This window comes from Gadus macrocephalus, chromosome 14 (assembly GCF_031168955.1).
Source record: "Gadus macrocephalus chromosome 14, ASM3116895v1".
Classification (NCBI taxonomy): Eukaryota; Metazoa; Chordata; class Actinopteri; order Gadiformes; family Gadidae; genus Gadus; species Gadus macrocephalus.
In genome coordinates this window covers 13,337,888-13,362,356 of record NC_082395.1, presented here as the reverse complement: position 1 = coordinate 13,362,356, position 24,469 = coordinate 13,337,888, and the positions used below count along the sequence as shown (strand labels likewise).

Here is a 24,469-nt window from a genome sequence, read left to right as displayed (position 1 = left end):
GCAAGTGTTGCGCAAAAGTGCTTTCGCGAATTCTAAATCAAGCAAGCTCAATCACTTCCTATATCGGTCATATGACTCGCGCTGCAATGGACACATTCATTAAAAGTTTCACTATAATTTCTTTCTTAACATATGGATGTGTGTCAGCGACCCCCGTAAATGCCTCAACTCCAAACATTATCATTATGCTTATGGATGACGTAAGTGGCTCTTGTGAACCATTATATCTCACTTGTTGAGTCACTTCCTATGTCGAGTTTGGGGTTTGGAATTTAGTGTGTCAGTGTGTCAGTATAGTCAGTGTTTTATTTTTTATTTATTTATAACAACGATAGACACTGCACAACAAAACCTGTGTGTTAATGCCCTTTGTTTTCATCAAAGCCATGTTATAATTCATGTTCCTGGGCTGTGCAGATGGGCTGGGGGGATCTAGGGGTGTTCGGCCAACCCTCCAAAGAGACCCCGAACTTGGATAAGATGGCAGCTCAGGGAATGCTCTTCCCCAACTTCTATACAGCCAACCCACTCTGTTCCCCCTGTGAGTCTACTGTGTACACACACACACACACACACACACACACACACACACACACACACACACACACACACACACACACACACACACACACACACACACACACCAGGGCTCCAGAGTGCGCCTAATTTGGGCGCACATGCGCCTAGAATTCGGGGTAGTGCGACCAAATATTTTATTTGGGCGCACCGGTGCGACTGAAAATGTATCTGGTATAATTTTTTTTTTTACAGAGCAGTCTATTCATAATATTGTAATGACCACGGAAGAGGCAGTGAATGAAGTATTGATTAGACAGCGATTTATTAGATACCTAATAAACTTGGAACACGCAAGACCGGTAACAATAGCAACGCCGGTAAACAAACCCGCGAAGCCCAATCCAGGGGCCTGTACTACGAAGCTCGATTAGAGGGTTAGCGAGGTATGTTGAGCTGAAAGCCTGGGTTAGCTGTACCATGAAAGTCGATCTCTTTAAGCGTCGCTGTATCACCATGGTGACTTAAGGCCGATATATGCTCTGTTTTAGACGTAACGCGTAAGCACGTAAGATACATAACCCCCCCTTGCGCGGTAAAATATCCCCCCTTACGTGCTTAAGTGCGTCGCCCAAAATTCCTGACTATGCGACTAAAACACTACGGCCCTACGCAGCTCGCAAAGACTGTGATTGGCCAGCTAACCACATCCTTTCAGGAGTCTCACGATTTCCACTTCCACGCCCACAGATTCGTTCGTTGCTCCCCCTACTGTTCTGGCGGAGAATCCCCTTGCAACACGCGCAATCCTTAAGGAACCTTAAAGGAACCGTAAATCAAAACTTGTCTAAAACAAGTCCCTTGTGTAAATTACGTGCTTACGTCTCTGCGTCTAAAACGACCCTAAATCGGCCTTTACGCTCGCAACCAAACCTGGTCGGGAGCAGCTTTTCAGCGAGTCTACCCGGAGATCGGCTACTTATATCGGCGTACGCAGCTTCCTACCCCCCCTCCGATAATTTCGTCACCATTTGTGGGTGTTCCCATGGACCTCGGCGCACTTATCGTACAGGCGTCTCTCCGGAGACAGAGGTTTTTTCGGGACAGAACCGATCCCTTGGCATTGTCTGACGATATTCTTTATGAGAGATACAGATTCTGCATTTATTTAAGGCATTTATTTAATGGTCAAAATATTATTAATCAGTGGCGTAAATATCGACGGTGCAACCGGTGCAGCTGCCCCCCCCCGTCCCCCCCGTCAACAACTCAGCGCAAGGCAGGCACGGTCCAACGCCCCCCCCTCAACAACTCACAACTTGGGTGCACCATAAATACGTACTGGTGCACCCAAATTAAAAATGTAGGCGCACCAGTGCACCCAAGGAAAAAGTTAGTCTGGAGCCCTGCACACACACACACACACACACACACACACACACACACACACACACACACACACACACACACAAATGACATGTGTAATCTATACCATCACATACAGGCAATGATGTGAATCTCCAAAAGTGAACTGAAGTTTTGTTTATGAACAATGTGGTTAGTTGTCCTTAAATAAATGTTGATAACTACAGTATTGCAGATGGCAAAAACTAGAATATATTCTGTTTGAAATACAGCTAGAGCCTCCCTTCTGACAGGAAGACTGCCGGTCAGAAATGGATTCTACACCACGAATGGCCACGCACGGAATGGTTTGATATTGTTTCATATATATTAGATACAATGTAGTTTATGTTCAGATTTCAAATTTTCAGCTCATATGTTTTTCCTGCAATGTTATTCAAAATACTTAAAGTTAAAGTTACTTCTTCAGCCTACACCCCCCAGGAGATGGTTGGCGGGATCTCCAGCGATGAGATTCTTCTGCCCCGTCTACTGAAGAAGAAAGGCTATGTCAGCAAGATAGTTGGCAAGTGGTGAGGATTCAGGATGTCAAAGAGCTGTTACTTTGTATGATATATTGTGCATAGTCTTTACCAAAATTCACTTATCTTCAATGTGGGTATAATATATACCATGTTTCTGCAAAGTATGGATAAGTTGAATCTCAATGTTTCTGCATCAAGAATGCGTTTTATAATAACATTTCTAGAGGAATGTATATCAACACGTGTGTTTTAACTTTTTTTGTGGTGCTTTTGATATGCTTTTTTGTGTATATTTTAGGGAAGAGAATTGCTGTTGGCTATTTCCTAATCGGAAATAACCTATATGTATAATTGTAAATATAATTACGAAGCTCGTATATCAAACATTCAGAACAATAAGCAACATTTTGGTTGGGTTTCCCCCTTCCCCAAGTACTCATATAAATGCATATACAAAGTTGTTTACAGCCTATGGCTATAAGTAAATGTTCTGTGACATGGACGCATATATCCTGTATAGTATACATGAACATTTTATATGAACACAGTATTCTGCACACCCAAAACGATTGGTCCACAGCTCCTGTGATATGCATATGTTTTGGTATTATTTCAAACAGCCTTGGTTATGAGTGAATAATGTCTTGGTGCAGGCATCTAGGCCACAGGCCCAAGTTCCTGCCCCTGGAGCACGGCTTTGACCAGTGGTTTGGTGCCCCAAACTGCCACTTTGGCCCCTACAACAGCAGTAAGAGGCCCAACGTCCCCGTCTACAACAACTCTGAGATGGTCGGCAGGTAGGAGCCCACACACTCATGACCTTTACCATCTGGATTAGCTTTCAGGTTATTTTCAGTTTCTACTCATCTTGATATAAGTAGAAACTGAAAATAAGAGGCATGCACATGTCGGTCAAATTTTGGACTCTGAGAATTATGCCGCTTTTCCACCGCACATGTAGCTCGACTCGACACGACTCGACACGACACGACTCGACACGGTAGCAGCACGGGTCCTTTTCCACCGCAAATAGTACCTCCTGGACGTGGGCGGGGTCGGCTGCGCGAAAGGGCCGTGACGTATTTTTGTACGCGACGCAAACAAGACCTACGCAACCCACACATGGACAGAACCCACATAACAACAATGGAGGACATCGATAACATTACTATTATTAGCTGGCATGTTGAAGAAGTTGAAGAAGTGGAATATATGTTGGCTGCGGCGCTGCTATGGATGTTACCAGCATGGTTGCCATGTCGCTCTCGTGACTTCGTCACACTCTCTGGCCAATCAGTGGCCGGCCGTCTGCCGACGTCACCTTTTAGCATCGGCTCAGCTCGCTTGGAACCTAGAGCGAGGCGGTACTAGAAAAAGCAGCCACTTCAGGTACCAGGTACCATGTTTTCGCGGTGGAAACGCAAAAAATGCGAGCTGAGTCGAGTCGAGTCGAGTCGTGTCGAGCTGGTACCATGCAGTGGAAAAGCGGCATTAGAGGATTTTTCAGTTTTTCTTCCAAAACGCTTAGAAAATGTCTACAAATCTGTCTAAACTGCGCACATTACAATCTAAGGGGCCATATCATAATTAATATATCCCTGGCTATTATGCTATAGGCCAATCTTATAAATAAAAAAACAAAATATTTTCATGAAGGCATGAAAGTTATGACTTGGGTGCTGTGAACCAGATAAAATTAAATAGCCTGATTAGATAAATTATGAGATAATTGGAGATAACATATTATTAAGATTGAGTTAATTCTTGTTATTAAAAGCATGGTTTGATTCAATGGTTGGTGAGCTTCTGCAATTCTTATTTCGTCAGAAATGCTTTTTTCAGATTAACAAAACAAAAACAAAAATAAATATAGTTGCAAGCAACCATGACGGGGTCCTACACGATGACAGCTTTATAAATACATGATAGTAAACAATGTTTGATTCCATGACATGACTCCAAACCAGCGACCCCCATGGTCATGTGGCCCAAGCAATACCTCTATACCGCAATGACATTTAGACTCCCAAGGGCATATTAGACTATATTTTGAGAAATAGATATCTTCAATGTGTGGTTATATTGTGAACTTGGTCGGTATGGTAAAATGGCATTGGAAGTAAGCATATAAAAATAATCACCAACCATGTTTCTTAACGGAAACATATTATGGAACTCATATACCATAGTATATGAGTTCCAGAAAACATATTTTTGAAGCTGTTTGCTGGAAATAAAATCTTGCCTACCGCTAGTCCCCTCTGTTTCAGTCCCTTCAGAAAGCTCTGATTCTGATGTCTGTAACTTTAATGCAAATGAGCTGCTGCCCATTGACCAATGAGCTGTCAGACTGAACCACAGCATGGAGGAGAAGTGATTGTTGCCGTTTGCGGCTCCTGGAGCTTTACATCTATATAATATAATAATAATATCATATAATATATAGCTATTTATATGATATTAATATCACGGCCAAAAGCTATGTGCGCCTCGGATGATATTATGAATCATAAAGACTGCGTCTGACGTCTCTGGTACTTCCACAACAAGTAAAGACGAGTAGGTGGGGGATATCTCGGCCATGGTTCAGAAGAATTGGGGGAAAGGAAGTTTGGCCTTGACTCTCTGAAGTCCATATTGAACCGCGACATGGAGGAGAAAGGGATTGTACTCCCGGAGCTGAGCTGCCGGACTGCTGCCGAGCTCCCACCGCCGGAGCTGCCGGAGAAATTACATGTGTACCGCTTTAAGGCCTGGCCTGCATTGGAGACATGCCTCGGTTTGGATAAGCGAGCCTCAAACAAATGCATAATTTTTTATTTTTTTCAGATATAGACTTCAAATTTGGCATGGGTATACAAGTTAATCTATATTCGACAGCAGAGCCAAGGATTGATGTGCTGTTTGGTTCCACATTGGCAGCATCTTTGTTTTCCAGATATTATGAAGAGTTTCAAATCAATAGGAAGACAGGAGAGTCCAACCTCACCCAGCTCTACCTACAGGTATCTATCAATCTGACTCCACTTGTCTCTTTATCTGCCTGTCTGCCAGTCCGTCTGATTTGATTTGTTGATTGTTCTCTACAGGAAGCTCTCGGTTTCATCCACCAACAGTCCCTCAGCAGCAAGCCTTTCTTCCTGTACTGGGCCCCTGACTCCACCCATTCCCCCGTCTACGCCTCAAAACGCTTCCTGGGGCGGAGCCGTCGGGGCCGGTAAGCTCCGCCTCCACTCTGTGTGTGGGCCATACAAATTCAGCTCATTGAACTAATATTTTTGTGGATGTTGACACTGTGTATGTGGCGATGCTGTTTTTATGTGTGTAAACACTGTGTGTGGCTTTGTGTGTTTGTGTGTGTGTGTGCATGCGTGTGCATGTTTGTGTTGCAGGTATGGCGATGCGGTCATGGAGATAGATGATAGTGTTGGTCAGATCCTTTCATGGCTGTCTACTCTTGGCATCGAACAAAACACCTTTGTCTTCTTCACTTCAGACAATGGAGCAGCTGTGATGTCGGGCCCCAACGAAAGTAAGAGCCTCCTACACAGCTGCTGTCTGATATACGCACACACCCATTGTTTGTACTGTATGTGTGTGTGTGTTTGTATAATGAATTTGTGTGTGTGTGAATGTGTATTTATTATGCATTTATTGTGTGTGGACTGCCTATCTACCTTTGTCTGTCTATGTCTGTTTGTGTGTGTGTGTGCGTGTGTCTCTGTGTTTTTGTGTCTTCCTGTGCTTTTGTGCGTGTGTGTGTGTGTGCGTTTGGACTTCCTGTCTACCTGTGTGTGTGTGTGTGTGTGTATGTGTTTGTGTCTCTTTATGTGTGTGTGTGTGTGTGTCTTTATATGTGTTTCCCCAGGTGGCAGCAATGGCCCCTTCCTGTGTGGGAAGGAGACGACCTTTGAGGGGGGGATGCGGGAGCCAGCGGTGGCCTGGTGGCCGGGGCACATCCCTGGGGCATCGGTGAGTCTGCTGCCCTGCTTTCACCCACTCACCTCCGCCCTGCACACCTGAACACTACAAACCTGCTGTACTGCAACTGTTTCTCTAGCATGACTACACACACGAACACTACTGTCCAGAAGCGCTACAACTGTATCTCTGATGGCTGGTTCAGACTACACGATTTCAGCCCGATTTTGCCCCGATTCGCTCGTCGCAGACAAATTTGGGAATCGTGCACGATTTTGAAAATTCAGCGACGAGACGAGGTCTTGTCATGTGTCATGCTTGCGATATGCAATGTTTTTCTTCTGTGACGTTCGAAAGCCCCACGACGAATGTTTGGCACGCCAGAAATTTGGGGGAATCGCATGACGTAGGCCTATCCATTGTTGACTTTGAGGGAATACCGCAAACGGCTGGAGCTCACGGGAAGTGTTTACTAACTAGTAAAGAACATAAAGTAAAGACTAGTAGAGATGCGCGGTTGGCGGTCATACCCGCGGACACAGTAGATAATCCACGGGTTAGGTGGATTGTGTGAAAAAAATAAATGCTTGGAGGAATTGCGGGCGGGTCCCGGTAAAATAAAATAATAAGTAGGTTAACATATTGACTAGAAAAACGGCAAACGGCTGAAAAAGTATATTTTTCTATAATCTCCCTGCTTCTGAAATCTCCGCCCAGCGCTCGTCCGCTGGTTTTCCAAGCATTCCCGTGTGCGATCATCCCTGCTGCGTAGGCCATGCCCTCACACATATTGTTGAAATCATATGCTGGATGCTTTATTCTTTCTATGTGGCTTTTAGTTATTGATCGGGCTATATTAAGACCACGTTGGCCATGTTCGCTGACAACAGGGGACATTTCATAGTGGTTGGACATTTAAGCGAGCCAACAGGCTTTTGTCGGGATGCGGAACACGCAACTCAAAATCGGTATGACATTACAGCTCATCAGCGCATCTCTACTAACTAGACTTCGCTGCACAACGTAGAGGACCGCTATCATAATGCCTAGTATAGGAACTCGGGATCCATTGTTATTTATACTTTGTTGCTGCATCGATGCTGCGTATATCGTGAACGATACAAAGTAAGGCCCTGTCCACACTAACCCGTGTAAATCTACAAACGTATAAATATTTATCCGTTTAGCCCTTCCGTCCACATTAAAACAGCGAATTCCAACACTGAAAACAATGCTTTTCAAAAACGATCGCTGAGGTGGATAAATGTGAAAACGCTGGGTTCGTGTTGTAGTGTGGTCAGATACAACTGTATCTCTAAGATGACCGCACAGCTGAACACTACTAAATTGCTGTACTACAACTGTATCTCTACTTGACCGGTTTTGCCACAACAGGGATGGGTCCTTCTTCAATAAGCTGTTTTGTTTTCTAAACAATTAACGTCAAACTAAAATTACTTTGGTGAATTCTATCCCTTTTAGTAAGGCCTATGTAGTAATGGGAACAAATAATTAGTAACGAATTATGCTGATGAGAATTCTACCTATACTTGTGTGCCTCTACTTCTACCTATACTTGTGTGCACGGCGATGCGTCTCTGACACAACAATGCACAGTTATTGTATTTAGTGTCAATTTGAGGAATATAGTCGGCAGTTAGTAGGGATGACCGCATCCTGGTTAGAGGAGGGTCCGTCCCAGGGGCGACTTAGCACAACTTTGGCGCCTTTTAACTAGTAGTGAAAGCAGATCAGAGGTCAAATCAATGGTAAGACTTACCACAGCGAAATTTACCAATGGAGAAGGGCCATATGTGTGTGGAGAAAGACCCCCCCCGACCCCAAGCACACACACACCCCACTCTCCTCCCATCCTCTAAGCCTGTGCGTTCTGCAAATGACTTTTAATTGTATTAGGGGTGGCTGTGACACGGGGTGGCCAGGCCTTGTTGAGGGGGGGGGGGGGGGGGGGGGCGGAGGCTGCAATAAGCCTGGCCCCTGGCTCATCTGGCAGCAGCATGCAACACCCAGATAGTGCTGCGGAGTGTAGAGGGATGGGGAGCTAATCTGTTTGTGTGTTTGCTGAGGTTGGATTGGACCTAATGAGGACCACACTATCTGAATATAGCAGACATTCTGGAAGGGGGAGGGAGGGATGTGGGAGAGAGGAGGGGGGAGAGAGGGAAGTTGGGGCAGAGGGAGGGAGGATTGGGGAGAGCTGGTGGGAGAGGGAAGGAAGGGTTGGAGGAATGAGAGGGGGGAGGAGCGGGGGGAGAGATTAATCTCCTCCTCTTCCTTTGCCTCCTCCTCTTTTTCTCCTCCTTCTCATTCTACTTCTTCCCTTTCTGTCCCTATCCTCTTCTCATTCTATTTCTCTCCTCTTCCTTCCCATCTCATTTTCTTCCTGCTCTCCTTTCCTTTCTCCCGTTCTCCTCCCCTCCCCTCTTCTCCTCCTCTTCCTCCCCTCCTTGCTCCTCTTCCAGGCTGGGTGGGTTTCCTCTCTGATCCTCCTGGCTGTAAACGTATGGTAAGCAGCTTGTAGCAGAAGGCAGCCCTGGCCCGGCTCAGCCCTTCCCTTCTGTAGGAGCAGCAGTGCTACCGGGTTGATCAGACACTCGGCTCTCCGCCTCCTGGGGTCGGGATAGGAGATCAGCCCTGACTTAGAGAGGAAATACACCAGACATTGTTGAATTCTTCTGTAAGCATAATCAAGAGAGAGAAATGGAAGAAGGGAGGATTAATAGGAAAAGAAAAGGCTTGGATAAGAATGATATAATATGTGGGAAAGAGGTAATTAAAACTTTATTTAGTTAGATGAATGTTCGAAAAGGTTGTATTAATTAATTAATTAATTAGTTTATTGTAGTTTAAATTGTTTTTATTTATCTCTGGCTGAGAACATCAAGGGCTTGTTTTACTTGAGAGCATAGGTCTGTTATGTTTTCCTCTGAAGGCAACCTGTAACCATGACACGTTTCTGTGAGGCATCAGAGAGGTCAAGCTGGTTGCTCTATGAATACAACAAATCATACTGATGACATCATCAATAGAGATGTCTTCTTATTAATCATATCGGTTTGGCATATTCAATTCTGTAGGATCAACACAGCACGTTACTCCCTCCCCAACCTCCTGTCGAACCAGGAAGTGCATCATGTTACAGACACATCGCTGCTTGAAGGAGGAGCCTGTTATGATTCTCCCAAGAAAGGCAGGAAATGTGTTGGAATGAGAACAAGAATAGTATGTGTATGTGTGTGTGTGTGTGGGGGGTGGCCGTGGGTTAATTCCCTCCACACAAGCTGGGGGAATGTTTTGGAACCCCCACACACACACACACACACACACACACACACACACACACACACACACACACACACACACACACACACACACACACACACACACACACACACACACACACACACACACACACACACACACACACACACACACATAGCTGTAGACCGTCCTAATCCCCTTTGTTGAGGCTTATCAGGCAGCAGACAGGGTCCGGCCCAGAGGCGCTGGGCTGGCTGCAGGCGGCGATAAGCAGCCTGTTAGACGCTGCATGGACCACAGAGGTCCATAGACTCCCATGCAAACACACTGGGTAATGAAATCTGCCAGCTAATGAGAGATAAGTGCCCTTGCTAGATTCTCCCCAGTTGAGGTTTTTATTGTATAGTATAGTGGCAAGTAAGCTAACTTCTTTGTTGTCCTCTTCAACATCCTTTGTGTCATCTAACTCAGGGCTCATTGTGATGGTGATGGTGGTGCAGGTGAATTTACTTTGATATTGATACTTTAAACAGGCTAATGTAGGCTGATGAGTGTTTCCTAGGGTTAGGGCTTATGTGGGTTAGAGCTCTGAAGGATGCATGTTAAGAGCTCTGAAGGATGTTGGTTTAGGTTAGAGCTCTGAAGGAGGGTAAGAGCTCTGAAGGATGTTGGTTTAGGTTAGAGCTCTGAAGGATGGTAAGAGCTCTGAAGGATGTTGGTTTAGGTTAGAGCTCTGAAGGATGGTAAGAGCTCTGAAGGATGTCGGTTTAGGTTAGAGCTCTGAAGGATGGTAAGAGCTCTTAAGGATGTTGGTTTAGGTTAGAACTCTGAAGGACCTTAATTTAGGTTAGAGCTTTTAAGTGAGCTAGGCTGGGTCTGAAGATATAGCCGGCCAACAGATAGTAATTCCTGCATTTTTTGATAATGCATGTATTTAGGTTTAGAAGAAAGCTGTGAGAAGCACGAAATGCAAGTAGCTATGTGGGCGGATCTCTGGCGCGGTTGCTATTATACCGCCGGCCAAATGGCTCTTGCGTCCGATGCAAATCTAAAATGTGTTGGACTGAATACCTGTAGGTGTGTTTTGGGTGTAAACCAATGAGAGTGCCATCTCCTATCCCCTTTAAGAGCCATGAGCGCATTTGAATCTGACGAGTTTATATTTCGACAGCGTGTTCGCAGTCTCCGATGAGACAGATGCATGACCACATGAATTTCAAACTTCAAATGGCTCAGTTTATGGCCAAATAATATGGCCTAAATCACACATGAATAGCGTTTTCTTCTACAACTTCAGAAACACTGAGTTGTCAGTAATGTAAATTGTAAATTTGTAAATTTCGGCAAAGAAAACTTAACACACATATGATATGTGGTCCTGTGTCTGCAACTGTTGGTCTATTTAATGATATGTGGCAATAAATTAACAAACCTTGTTTCTTACCAGTATTGTATACATTATCGTATATATATATATGTGTATATTATATATATGTGTGTGTGTGTGTGTATATATATATAAATATACACATATATATATATATGTGTGTGTGTGTGTGTGTGTGTATATATATATATGTATATATGTGTGTGTGTGTGTGTGTGTGTGTGTGTGTGTGTGTGTGTGTGTGTGTGTGTATATATATATAGTATACATATATGTATATATGTGTGTGTGATATATGTATGTGTATATATGTGAATATGTATATATACTGTATGTATATTGTGCCAACCCGGCACGGTGAGCGAACCACCTCCTCCCAAACAGGACACCATTTCGCGGGGAAAAACCAAAAAGGCACGTTTTATTCCAAACTCAAACATAAAGTCTCTCGCTGAAGAAACAAAAAAGAAAGTAAAAACCTGAGAGGAATCAACGGTCCTATCCCCCGTGGGTGGAACCCCCGTCACCCACGGGGACTGGTGTCTCCGTACAGGAGCTCCAGGGCTGGGAGAGCCCTGAACGGGTGGAGAAGCGGGCTATTTAAGCCCTGCTTCTCCACCTGTTCCTCAGGTGCTCTGCATCTCCTTAATTGGCCCGGGCCGGGTTGCCACAATATATGTGTATGTGTGTGTGTATATACTGTATATGTATATATGTGTATCTGTGTCTATATATACTGTATATGTGTGTATGTATATATGTGTATGTGTGTGTATATATACTGTATATGTATATACTGTATATGTATATATGTGTATGTGTATGTATATGTATACTGTATATCTATACACTGTATATGTACATATGTGTGTATCTGAGTAAGTGTGTGTATGTATGTGCAGCATGGTGAAGGCATACCGTTTGCTGAGGCTGTGGCGCGGGTGCTGGCTGCTGATAGTGCAGTGTGGCGCCACAACGGGTGCAGGGTGCTGATAGTCTGTGGGGTGCTGATAGTCTGTGGGGTGCTGATAGTGTTATCTGATGGGGCGCGAGGCGTCTCCTCCTGAGCACAGAATGGAACCCGAGATCAAGGATGACATCGAAAAAATTGCATTTTATCAGAAAATAGTTCAAAGTTTATAAATAAAATAAAGCTTTTCACCACGGCGGCTGCTTACTACGGCTCAACCTGTCATACCGAGGGCTCCTCCTCGCTCCTCTGCTGCCCTGTTTTCTCCTCTTCTCTGCTCTCCCCTGCTCTGCTCTCTCCTCTCCTCTCTCCTCTCCTCTCCCCTCCTCTCCTCTCCTCTCCTCTCCTCTCCTTTGCTCTGCTCTCTCCTCTCCTCTCTCCTCTCCTCTCCTCTCTCCTCTCCTCTCCTCTCCTCTCCTCTCCTCTCCTCTCCTCTCCTCTCTTCTCCTCAGCTCTGCTCTCCTCTCTCTTCTCCTCAACGCTGCTCTCCTCTCTCTTCTCCTCAGCTCTGCTCTTGCCTCTCCTCTGCCCAGCTATGCTCTGTCTCCACTCTTAACTTTGCTGTCCTCTGCTCATCTCCTCTCTTCTCCTGTTTTCCCTCTCCTCTCTTTTCTTTGCAAACTTCTCCTTCATTCTCCCTAGTCTTCGTCTCTCCTGTCTTCTCATATTCTCTCGCCCCTCCTCTTGCATTCTTCCCTTTTCTCTTTGACCTCCTTTATATTTTCATATCTTCATCTCTCCTCTGCCCTCAATTTAATGTATCTCCCCTCTCCTCTTATTCTCAACTGCCGTCTTCTCCAGTTCTCTCTATCTCTTCCACCATGTCCTATTGGTCTATTCTGGACTTTTGTTCAGACAAATATTCAATATGGCCAATGGAATAAAACATCAAACCATGAAAGGCAGGAATGAATTGGTATTCATTGCACAATTTAAATGTCCTAATAAGTCGGGAAGATAAGAATTATTTTCGAAGAAAAACGAGTTTGTGCATGGGTCATGCCTTGTTATTTTCATGTCTGAGTTGAGTTTTATTCAACCTATTTTCAACATGATTGGCTTTAAGTTTCCCAAGGTGACATTGAGACTAATATGGTTCTTCAATATTTATCTATATAGATAATTCTGTGTTATAGTCGCAATATGTAAGATTGCGGCCCACCAAATAACTAGTCAGCATTCCAAAAAATCTAAAACGATGTTGTGTCGATTGAACTGGCTGTGCAACTGTGTGACGTGAAACAGCATAGCTCGACTCTGTGGGTTGATTGGGTGGGAGTGGTTTTTAGGAGTGTTTATAGTAAGATTCCTGTAAACAACGGCAGCCAGCCTTCTTCATTTGTAGAATATAAGATGGTGGACACTACGCTACATTTACCTTGGGTGTCTTGAAAGGCGCCTCTAAATTAAATGTATTATTAAAAAATGTATTATTTATAAAGCGCTTTTTTGTAGGCCAGGTAATGGTGATATAATACTGTGTCTATGTGTTCTGTTGGGTCTCCTGTGTGTCTGTGGGTTTGTTTATGTGTTGTGTGTGTGTATTTCTGTGAGTGTATGATATTGAAATCGGGTTGTTATCATTTGTGGCTGGCTGGCTGGTCATATAATAATGTGTGTAATATGGATATGTTGTATCCCCTGTGTGTAGGTGAGTTTCCAGTTGTCCAGTCTGATGGACCTGTTCAGCACCAGTCTGTCCCTGGCTGGTGTCAGTCCTCCAAACCGGACCCTAGATGGACTGGACCTCACCCCGGTCCTGCTCAACTCACACCCAAACAACACTTCCCTCACTGACCGGTAAGAGCTTTGTGTGTGTGTGTGTGTTTGCGTATCCTGTATCCAGAAATTAACTTTTTCAATTAATACTTGATATTTTATATTCTATCAATCATCCTGTGTAGTGAGGCAATTTTATTAACTACCGATTATTTTCTCGCAATGAGCTACATGGAAGATTTTAACAAATGTAACTTCCAATAGGCCGATATTTTATTACCGTGGAAATCAGCTGATGGCGGTGAGGCTCGGACCATACAAGGCTCACTATTGGACGTGGAGCAACTCATTGGAGGAGTTTGAGTCTGTGAGGTTTTCCCGTTATTTCCTCTTTTCTATCTAGTTTTATAATATTGTTTTATAATTGTATCCTGGGAACTTGATTCTCCTTGGTTCAGCCTACTGCCAAAACAAACTGCCCTTCTTGGTTTCTGCTAATGTTAACGCTTCCTCTGCTGCTATAATCTCTAGAAGGAGGATTTGTGGTGAATGAATACAAATTAAGTGAACTCACTTCTGGATACTTCTGTCGTTTATCAGCCCGTTAACTCTTGGTGTCTTTTACTTCCCCCCCTTTTTTCCACAACACAAGAAAAACATTGGTTCGAAAAACAGTTTAAAAGCTGTAAAAAAATAATTAATAACAATTTAAATAAATATACAAATATTTTTGTTAAAGGATAAAAAAACACTTATCAAAGACATGGAGTCTGCGTGAACATCTATCCGTAAATGGTCTACAATGTGTTACGCTCTCAGGGGGATGATCCAGCAGGGATGACATGAAGCTGTGAGATCAACTTCTTCACCAGCATGACTCCTTCTGATACCATCAGCTCCCTGGGGGAATCTGGCTGTCTGTGCGTGTGTTTCTTTGTCTGTGTCAGTATTTCTGTCTGTCTTAGTATACTTGTGTGTGTGTGTGTGTCTGCATGTGCATACATGTTGACACGCTTGTGTCTGTGTGTCTGTGTGTCTGCGTGCGTGCCTTTACCAGACGCTTTTCTCCCAAGTGATTGAATTCAAAGTGAATCAGATACCGTGTGTGTGTGTGTGTGTGTGTGTGTGTGTGTGTGTGTGTGTGTGTGTGTGTGTGTGTGTGTGTGTGTGTGTGTGTGTGTGTGTACATGCCTGCATGTGCCAGCCTGTGTCTGTCCGTGCGTGTGTGGGTGCATGCTTGTATCTGTGTGGGTTTATATGTGTTGTTGGGGTGTGTGTATGTCTGCATGTGTCTCTCTCCATACAAGTGGGGCTGTATAACATGGCCACTGTCCACTACCCCCACCTATCCCACCTCCTGCTGTTACCATAGCGCAGGGTTTCCAGGGTGGCTGCCGTTCAATGTATGCCTCATCGCCCACTTAAATTGCTCTCTCCTTCAGGGCCGCTGAATCAATAGCTGTCCCTTTATCAGCTCATGTGGACTGGAGTGGAACTTCACATGTAATGTCCTCTGATTGAGAGAGAGAGAGAGAGAGAGAGAGAGAGAGAGAGAGAGAGAAGAGAGAGAGAGAGAGAGAGAGAGAGAGAGAGAGAGAGAGAGAGAGAGAGAGAGAGAGAGAGAGAGAGAGAGAGAGAGAGAGAGAGAGAGAGAGAGAGAGAGAGAGAGAGAGAGGGGCTGTGGCTGCTGTGGCTGCTGATGAATTTTGTGTGTGTGCATTATCTCTGGGGATCAAGGGGTGCATGTGACTCAATTACTCTGTGATTACTACTTCATCACAAAGGATTTTGTGGTTGTGCGCACATGTGATTGTGTCCCTGTTCAAGTGAATAGGACCATCTGAGTAAGTGTGTGTGAATTTGGGCTTGTGTGAGTGTGTTTGTGTTTATGTGTGTGTTTGGGGTTGTGAGAGATGTGTATACCAGGTGATTGTGAGTGCCTGGTTCTCTCTCTAGTGTGACCCTGATAGGTGGAGATATCGGTAATCCCAGGCCCTATAAAATACAAATAGGCCACATGTAGCAATATGAAAGCAAGCAACCATGAAATACAAATACGTATCAATACAAGGCCTCTCAGCGTTTATTTGGCTACAAGGCCATATTCGGGAGAAAAACCTGCCATACTGTATTGTTGTTAATCAATGTCTTAATATATGTATGTGTGTGTGTGTCTTTGTGTCTGTGGTAACATGCTTGTGTGTGCGTATGTGTTCGTGTGTTTACATATGCATGTGTGTGTTCTAGGGTATCAACTTCTGCCCGGGCCAGGAGGTACCAGGGGTCACGACTCACGTCCAGAAGGAGCACACCATGCAGCCACTCATCTTCCATCTGGGGCGGGACCCTGGGGAGAAGTACCCAATCAGGTCAGTGCTTTAGACTGGTATGTGTTGTGTATGTGGCTGGAAGAGAGGCTTACGTTTAAAAATGTGTTGTACTACTTAAATTACAGAAGAGTAACAAGTATACCACTTAACTGAGATGTTTGCCAGAACTCAAGTTTGCACAAAGTCTAATTCATGTCTTTATTACTAAAGAACTTATCGAGGCGAGTGCCAGAGCAAAGGAGCAAGAGAGAACCGTTGATGGAGGACAGGAAGAGATGCATGAGAAAGAGGTCTCCTTTGCCCACCCAGCAGGAGGGATCATGATTAAGATCTCCTCTTGTACCCCCCCCACCTCCTCTGCTGATCTAGTTTGTCCAGTCCTACCAGTCAGGATGAAGCACAGAGAACAACTCCATCTTGGCCCTTTGTTGTTGTAAAATACAATGGTTTGGTTATACCCAATATTTACAGCATTTTCAGAACTTAAAGGCAGACGGACAGGATATAGTGTAATGACAGACAGGATATAGTCTCGTGGTTGAAGAGGACAGAGGTTAGTGGTTTGACTGGGTAGTCTAGTGGTATTTGTTATTTGATTACACATTCCTTATTTGATATTGCTTTTATATATTAATTGTCATATTTCCTGCATTAAGTAAGGAATGAAGCCAACTGCTTCTTAAACTATAGTACAAACCAACAGCTTTGCAAACTATCCGTGAATTTGTTATCTAGTGTGACGTTTTAAAAACACGTTGTTTTTCTCCATATTTTGTTTCATCATGGGTACGGTGTTGTTGTTGTGTGTATCTTCGGTCTGCCCTTTGCTGTCGAGTGTTCAACTCTGTCAAACCGCCCTCTTCCTCTTCATCCTCCTCCTCCTCCTCCTACGAGATTGAATGATAAAACTTTAATGGCATTTTGGATTTGCCCATCTCTTATTCGCTGCGTATATTCAAGGGCAGGAATCAAAACAGGCTAAACCAATCAATATGCAGTCATGTGTTGTGCTGGGGATTGCCTGATCCTTTACGTGCGTTCATGGGTTAACGCTGGAGCGTACACACACACACACACACACACACACACACACACACACACACACACACACACACACACACACACACACACACACACACACACACACACACACACACACACACACACACACACACACACACACAAATGCTCATGTAGGCCCAAATACTTTCAATGCTTGGGGTTGCAGGTCATCTGAGTGCTTTTAGATCCTAACTATTAATTCTCTATGAAAAGATATCTCTATTACCTCCTTCTTTTTCTGTATCTCGATATAGCTACCCTTTTATGTGTGTGGGATTTAGTTTTTTGTTTGTTTGTTTGCGTGTGCGTGTGTGTGTGTGCATGTGTATTGATGAGGTCGTATTATATTGTTTGTGTGTGTATCTGTGCATGCTTTGCGAGTGTCTGCGTAGTGTTTGCACGTGTGTGCATGCTTTACAATCGTGTGTGTGTGCGCATGCATTGTCATGTTGTGTGTGTGTGTGTGTGTGTGTGTGTGTGGGGGGGGGGGTGTATATGCTGTGTCCCCCAGCTGGCCTGGGAGGCTGGCTGTCATTAATCTCTGTCTTCACCTAAAGAGCCACTTAAGATGATGTAGAGCCTGTCTATAGACATACCTTCACTACTGTGGCCGGGCATGCACTCACTCACACACACACACACCCATGCAGTCAATATCACACATACACGCACACACACCCATGCAGTAAATATCTCACACACACACACACACACACACACACACACACACACACACACACACACACACACACACACACACACACACACACACACACACACACACACACACACACACACACACACACACACACAGAGAGAGTACCTGCCCAGTCAATTCTACACTCAAGCCACTGCAAGGATTATCTTTTAAGACAAGAAACACAATGATATAATAAAACAAAACAATAGGAGACACAATAATGATGTCTTCTGAAAAAAGATTATGTTCCCCTTGAGTTCCCTTAACAAGGAAAATTGCTCTTTCATGTTTTTCATATTTTGTTTACAAAATGTTGAATAAGTATTGGCCTGTGTTCTCTTTTAATGTTCTCTGGTTCGTGGGTGTTGAGTGGTGGAAATCGTCATTGATGGACCACACACACATTGAAATGTATAGCGGGCACGTTGATTTATAGAGAGCTAAAAGACAGGAAGCATTTGTAAATGTAAACTTAACAAATTGTGGGTAAATATTTGCACTGAATTTTAAACATTATACAATTTTATTTTATTATTTATTTTATAGAAATGTACTTCCAACCATGGTATTTCTATTACTCCAAAATTGTTATTTTCCAAGTTTGTAGATCAGGAGAGATTCTGGAACTAAATTCAAAGCAGCATTTACAAACAAACTGCTAAAAGGTTGACAAGCCCTGCTAACAAGCGTTTAACAAACATTCTGTTACCAAACACAATTTAAAAAAACACATGCTGAAACATTAAGGACTACCCCGCCTCGATTTTTCCCATTCAAGATGGCCGGCTGGTGAATGAGGTAAAAGACAGCAGGGTGGTTCCCTAACGACAGGACACCCAGAGCCCTCAAACCCCGATCCCCCATCAGGCCCCACTAGCCCAGAAGCCCCTGGGAGCCGTAGTCCCCCAGAGTCCCCTCTCAGACAGGTCTCAGCTGGTCTCCCCCTCCGTCGCTGATCAGAAACACCCACTGGGGGAGTGTGTGTGTTTGGGGGGGGGGGGGGGGGGGGGGGGGGGGGCGGTTAAGGTTAGGTTTGGTTTTATGGTTTGGTTTATGCGTCAGGGTTTGGTCGTTGTTGTTATTTGTGAGAGTGTGAGCATGTTTGGGTTTTGTGTGCGAGTGAGTATGTGTGTGTGTGTGTGTGCGACGTAAGGCTGTGTGTGTGTGTGTGTGTGTGTGAGTGAGAGAGATCTTGTGCATGCCCATGTGCATGTTAGGGTGTGTGTGTGAGTGTCCATGTGAGTCTGCGTGTGTGTTTTTGTGTGTAAGAGTGCATTTGTCTATGTAAGGGTGTGTGTGTGAGCCTGAGCATGTGTGTGTGTGTGTGGGGGTGTTTTCCAGCAGTAGGTTTATGAATCAGTAATCAGTGTGGTGACACACCTGAGCAATGCTGCGTCCCCCCTGGGTGTCATAGAATATAAATCAAAGCAGCTCATTTGCATACAGCCTGTTTGTTATTCCACATTTAGCCTGTGCACCAGTAAGATTTAAGCTACCACTTCTAATCATGATAATGGGGTGTGTTGACTTGGGTGTGGGGATGGGTGTGTGCTTGGGGGGATTGGGGGCTGGTGAATAAATAAATGAATAGTATCGTGTTCGTTTCTTCCACTTCATGCATGTCCGTGCGACGCATGGACCTGGCGGCAGCTGGTCGTTATGCTGGTTCCCTAAACGGGTATCTGCCACGAGTAGCCATGTCCTAACATAGGAGAATCTGCTTCATATTTGGGTTGGGGAAAAAATGCGGTGGTCAACATCAAATCAACAATTTTTCCGAGAACAATTGTGGGAAAGTTGCACTTTGGACTTCATAGGTCCTAATTGGAACCACAGATTCCATTACCGATGATGGCATCAATGGTACCACTTTTCCGGTGTTCATACGTGTGTTGAGGTTCTTCTTAACACAAGTATGAAGCAGAAAATCATTCGCAGCCGTTTCAATCGTCATCGTTATGTCGGACAGGGAAAGGACCTCTCGGCCTGCAGGAAGCAGGAGTCCCAATTTAAAAACAGATAGTGGGAACAATCGTATTTTTCTCTTTTTCCCGATTGAGGAAAGCATAATGTGATTGCAGCTGTGGCCGCAGAGGGGAGCTAAGGGGCCTGAGGATTGTAGCCTGCTGATGAATGGAGGCAAGGGAGGAGGGAGGGCTGGAGGGACGGGAGGGAGGTATGGGGGGAGGGGGAGGGGAGGACTGGTATGGGGGCCCTGATTGCACAGCTCAATATAATAATCATTATTATAAGAGGAATTCAAGACGTTAACAGCATCTGCAGAAGAGAGGAGCAGGTGCTACTCTGGTGGTGGAAGTTCCAATGCCTTGTGGGAGATCTAGGTGGGGGGGGGGGGGGGGGGGAGAGGTGAGGACCAGGGGTGGGGAGGAGGGGAGGGATGTGGCCGGGGGTTATTACACTAATTTACACTTCACCTCATACACGCACACGCTCCCCAGGGGCCAATCAGAATGGCCGGTTTGGGAGTGAGGAAGGGGGGCGGGGGGGTCTTGGCACAGGTGCTGGTGGTGAGAGAAGCGACAATGTAATGACATACGCACACATTCACGCACATGCACATAAAAACACACACACGTATACAGACACACACACACATGCAGAAACACACACACATTTACACACATGCTTAACCCTACAGGTCCTATTGAGGATGGTGCTCCTTTGAAAGTGTTGGGGCCCCGTGTGGTTTGACCCAGTGGATGTAATGATGCTCTGAGGGCCTTGGGGCCGCTGGGGCCTGACAGCAGCCCCAGAGGGGAGGGAGGGAGGGAGGGAGGACGGAACAGAACAGGGCCGGAGCCCTGTTCTGTCCCTCCAGGGCATAGAGTGGACCCTGAGCCTGTGTGTGTGTGTGTGTGTGTGTGTGTGTGTGTGTGTGTGTGTGTGTGTGTGTGTGTGTGTGTGTGTGTGTGTGTGTGTGTGTGTGTGTGTGTGTGTGTGTGTGTGTGTGTGTGTGTTTGCGGGGGGGCATATTTGTGTTTCTGTCTGCCTGTTCCTGCCTTGTGTGTCTGTTTGTGTCTCTCTACATTGTGTTTGTGTGTGTTTCTGCATTACCTATGTGTCTTTCTGTATGTGTTTGATATAACAAGCTAGTCTGCTAGCATGCTAGCTGGAGTATGGTGTCTCTGCGCTGTCGTTGGGGCGTCACAGCGTAGCATTTCAACCCCTCTCACCTCCACTGGAAAAACACTAGCATGTCTCACAACTGGAGGCCCACTCCTTTAAACACTGGCACCGGAGACGAATGTGTTTTGTCTCATGTGTGAAATGCAAAGCACTTACTGTATACATTGTGTATGAGTGTTTTGTCTTATATTTATACTGTGTGTGTGTGTGTGTGTGTGTGTGTGTTTGTGTGTGTGTTTGTGTGTGTTTACAGTGTGCTGTCCATGGAGTACCAGACTGTACTCAGAAGAATTGCTCCAGTTGTAAAACAGCATCTGGACTCTCTGGTTCCAGCTGCCCCTCAACTCAACATGTGTGACCTTGCTGCCATGGTAACATCATCATCAACACCCCACGTTCACTCACTCACCTCCACCACGCTGCATCATTCATGCTAGATTATTTAGTTTACACATTTGACAAAGTGATAAGTTAAGGCTATGAAAGAACCAAACAACAAAAGGCAGGATAGTTGCTCTTCTACTTTTTAGTCTTCAAAATGAATTATTATTATATACATTAATTAGGTGAGTGCTGCATGCAGCGCTCAACTATTGTCTTTCTTTCTCTATTATTCTCTACCAACCTATCTCCTTCCTAAATGTTTCACCTAGAGACTATTAGCTTGGAATCGCATGCTTCTTTTCAGATTTTTTTAATATTATATACTTTTTTAAGATATTCTACTTTTAAAATACTATTTCCTACAATGGAAGTCAATGGTCATTTTCTGACACTTAGGCCTACTACTTCAGACTTCGTAACTTGGTCCATATTTTATCATTAACCTTCATTCAAAGGTTTCACAAATCAATACACTTGTATCTTCAATAATCTGAAGACAGAATTTCGATTACCTTTACACTTTTTCCAAAAACAAAGTTTAAATTCCATGTCGGCTTGTTTTCAGTTGGTCTCATCAATTTACGCTGAGGTTAGAGAGCGAGGACGTGCACTCCGTGTTGCCAGATTAGGCAGTTTTTCTCGCTCAATTGAACTACTTTTTACGACGTTCAGGCAGCGTTGCCAGATTGGGTGATTATCCCGCCCAATTGGATATATTTTAATAACGTTAGGCTGGAAAAATGAGGCGAGCACATAAAATTTCGGCTATTTCAGATTCTTCAGTTCAATTTATTTTACATTTCTGCATTTTTAGCAATCCCTTGCGCTTTTCATTCAGCTGTGAATTTATTTGTTCCCAACCATTTTCGTTTTTCTAAATGGTGTGCCTGATAACGTTGTTTACATCATTTAGACTTTTGAACTCTGTTCAAATTCCTTTAAGCCATTTAACGTTCCTTTACGTCTAAATCTATGTGGCTTTACTAAAAAATATTTTCAACCTCACTTTGTACTGCAGATTTCACAAATCAACACACATGTTCAATAATCTGAAGACATTGTCCGGTTCGTCCTGTCGGGGTTTATTTTCCCGATAATGACCTACATTATCCCTTACTTTTTACACGGCTCTTCTCTTTGCCGTGGAACGCTGCTCCGTTGACTTGAATGGGCACTTCACAACTTCCGGCTGTGAATTATATTTGATAATTCACCGTTGATAGGCATATAACGACCGCCGTCAAGGAAAGCGGATTTTTTTTGCCGTCTTTCATATCACTCCGCATATAGTCCGGTAATTTATCAACCCCAGCGTCTCCGGTTGCTAAGCGACGTCTTGGCAATTAGCCGTGTAATAAACGGGATAATGGATAGAACGTCGCCGGTACGAAAATAAGCCCCGACAGACGAACAGGACTCCGCGAAGCAGTCTTGCCTCTCCCTGACGGGGCTTATGTTTCCCCGATAATGACCGGCGTTCTATACATCATCCCTTACAGAATAATTTATAATTTAATAATTTGTGTCAATAACTTAGTATCAATTACTTGTCATCATAATTTGCAGTATTTTCCAAAGAAGCTGGGTTGGCCTCCTCTCCCTTGAGAAAAAGGGAAACAGTGAGCTACTGCGGAGTAGATTATTTGTGGAACAACAATGCCCCCCAGTGGTCAAATATAATCAGTTCCACTAATAACATTCTAGGACGCAAACAGTTATATTGACGTTGGAATCCTTTGAGTTGAGTGTTTGATTCCAGGAAGGAATACAATAAATGGGGAAAGATGTATAGGCCTACATTAATTTACCATTTAACACACACACACACACACACACACACACACACACACACACACACACACACACACACACACACACACACACACACACACACACAAACCTGAGAAGTCCCCACGTTTCACTTGTTTCTCTATCTAGCTAGGTGGGATGTTTAAAGAGTCTATCCTCATCTCCCCATTTAATTGAGGAATGTTTAGTTCTTAATAGCTTTCTCTCTTTCCTTCTCCTTTAGAACTGGGCCCCTGCTGGGTGTGAGAAATTAGGAAAGTGCCTCAAAGGGCCGGAGTCCCTGCCCTGGAAGTGTGAGTGGCCCCACTAGGAGCAGGGGGCCAGCACCAGAGATACTTCTGTCATGTCCTTTTTACTTGATAACGTCTATTCTATTAATAGGCATATGCTGTACATGGGTTTTAATGTGTTTAACGTCTAACGTTGACATCAATCAAACTTCTTCTTTCATTTTTATTTCAGTGCGGTTACTCAAACATGTGTTGTGAGTGCAATATTTAAAGAAATAGTACTTTTCATCTCTGTTATATTATAAACTATTGATCATCATTAGGATGCCTCTTTAACTAAGAAGTAATCTTCATTAATTTAATAGCTTGGTCTCTTTTGTTGCTGTGTAAGAGCTGCTGTGCTGTGAAAACATGAAATTAAAATTGCCTGTTATTATTTTTTCACCTCAATTCCCCTTTGTATTTTGCCCTCAATCAACCAAAACATTCAGGTATGTTCCTGTATTTTACTTGACCAATAACATTGAGTATGAGATGGTAAAGAGAACCAGTCAGTAGTAAGCACCTCTAAAGCCACTGAAAAAACAGATTTGCCAGTTCCTCTTTACTAACCTCTCTTAGAAGAACTATACTGTAAGAGAGAACTCTGAAACTGTGAATAGGGCATATAGTTTTGACCAGGACCTTGGTTTTGCGTGGTAGATGTTTGGTTACAGAAGTTAGTTTTAAGGTATTTCAATAGACCACCTACATCAGCATTACAACATCCATGTTCGATGATAGATCCACTCTTGACTAAGTGGACATTTGAGAAGGAGAAATTCACATCCTTTTTATCAAACAAACAAGAGTGTGGGTTTTCATTGGAATAGGATGTTGTAACAGTCAATCAAAAGTATTCATCACATACTTAATACCCATCCCACACTATTATAACTAATATAACAGTTCTCATCTTCAACTTTGCATAATTGATTGTATTAAACATATGTTTAATAGCAGTGCTACTGAACGCTATTGGAATTGACATAAATGTATGCACATTTGAGTAAAAGCCGCCTATATGCAACCATTAACAACAATGCTGCCTCCTCCAAAACGCTATAGCTGGCCCTTAACATGC

At 44.0% G+C, this 24,469-nt stretch overlaps 1 protein-coding gene and 1 long non-coding RNA gene across 4 annotated transcripts; one reads left to right on the top strand and one right to left on the bottom strand.

Moving 5' to 3' along the window:
• Positions 1-40: 40 nt before the first annotated feature.
• On the top strand, positions 41-23,785 carry galns (galactosamine (N-acetyl)-6-sulfatase). 3 transcript variants are annotated; one of them, XR_009529127.1, is made up of 14 exons: positions 41-200; positions 418-541; positions 2,154-2,228; positions 2,351-2,453; positions 3,059-3,202; positions 5,344-5,410; positions 5,495-5,622; positions 5,798-5,937; positions 6,274-6,377; positions 13,617-13,765; positions 13,949-14,051; positions 14,504-14,604; positions 15,127-15,187; positions 15,932-16,053. XR_009529127.1 is itself a non-coding variant. In XM_060072369.1 (14 exons), the coding sequence occupies exons 1-14, from the start codon at positions 72-74 to the stop codon at positions 23,424-23,426; spliced, it is 1,593 nt and encodes a 530-aa protein (XP_059928352.1). In that variant the 5' UTR covers positions 41-71; the 3' UTR covers positions 23,427-23,785. The 3 variants fall into 3 exon arrangements, 1 of the variants encoding a protein (XP_059928352.1); XM_060072369.1 differs by lacking the exons at positions 14,504-14,604; positions 15,127-15,187 and adding exons at positions 21,177-21,294; positions 23,340-23,785; XR_009529126.1 differs by lacking the exon at positions 15,127-15,187.
• LOC132472653 (uncharacterized) lies at positions 8,786-12,765 on the bottom strand. Its single transcript, XR_009529132.1, has 3 exons — positions 12,174-12,765; positions 11,914-12,058; positions 8,786-9,022 (listed from the first exon to the last, which is right to left on the bottom strand). It is a non-coding gene; the product is annotated as an uncharacterized LOC132472653 (long non-coding RNA).
• Positions 23,786-24,469: the final 684 nt, after the last annotated feature.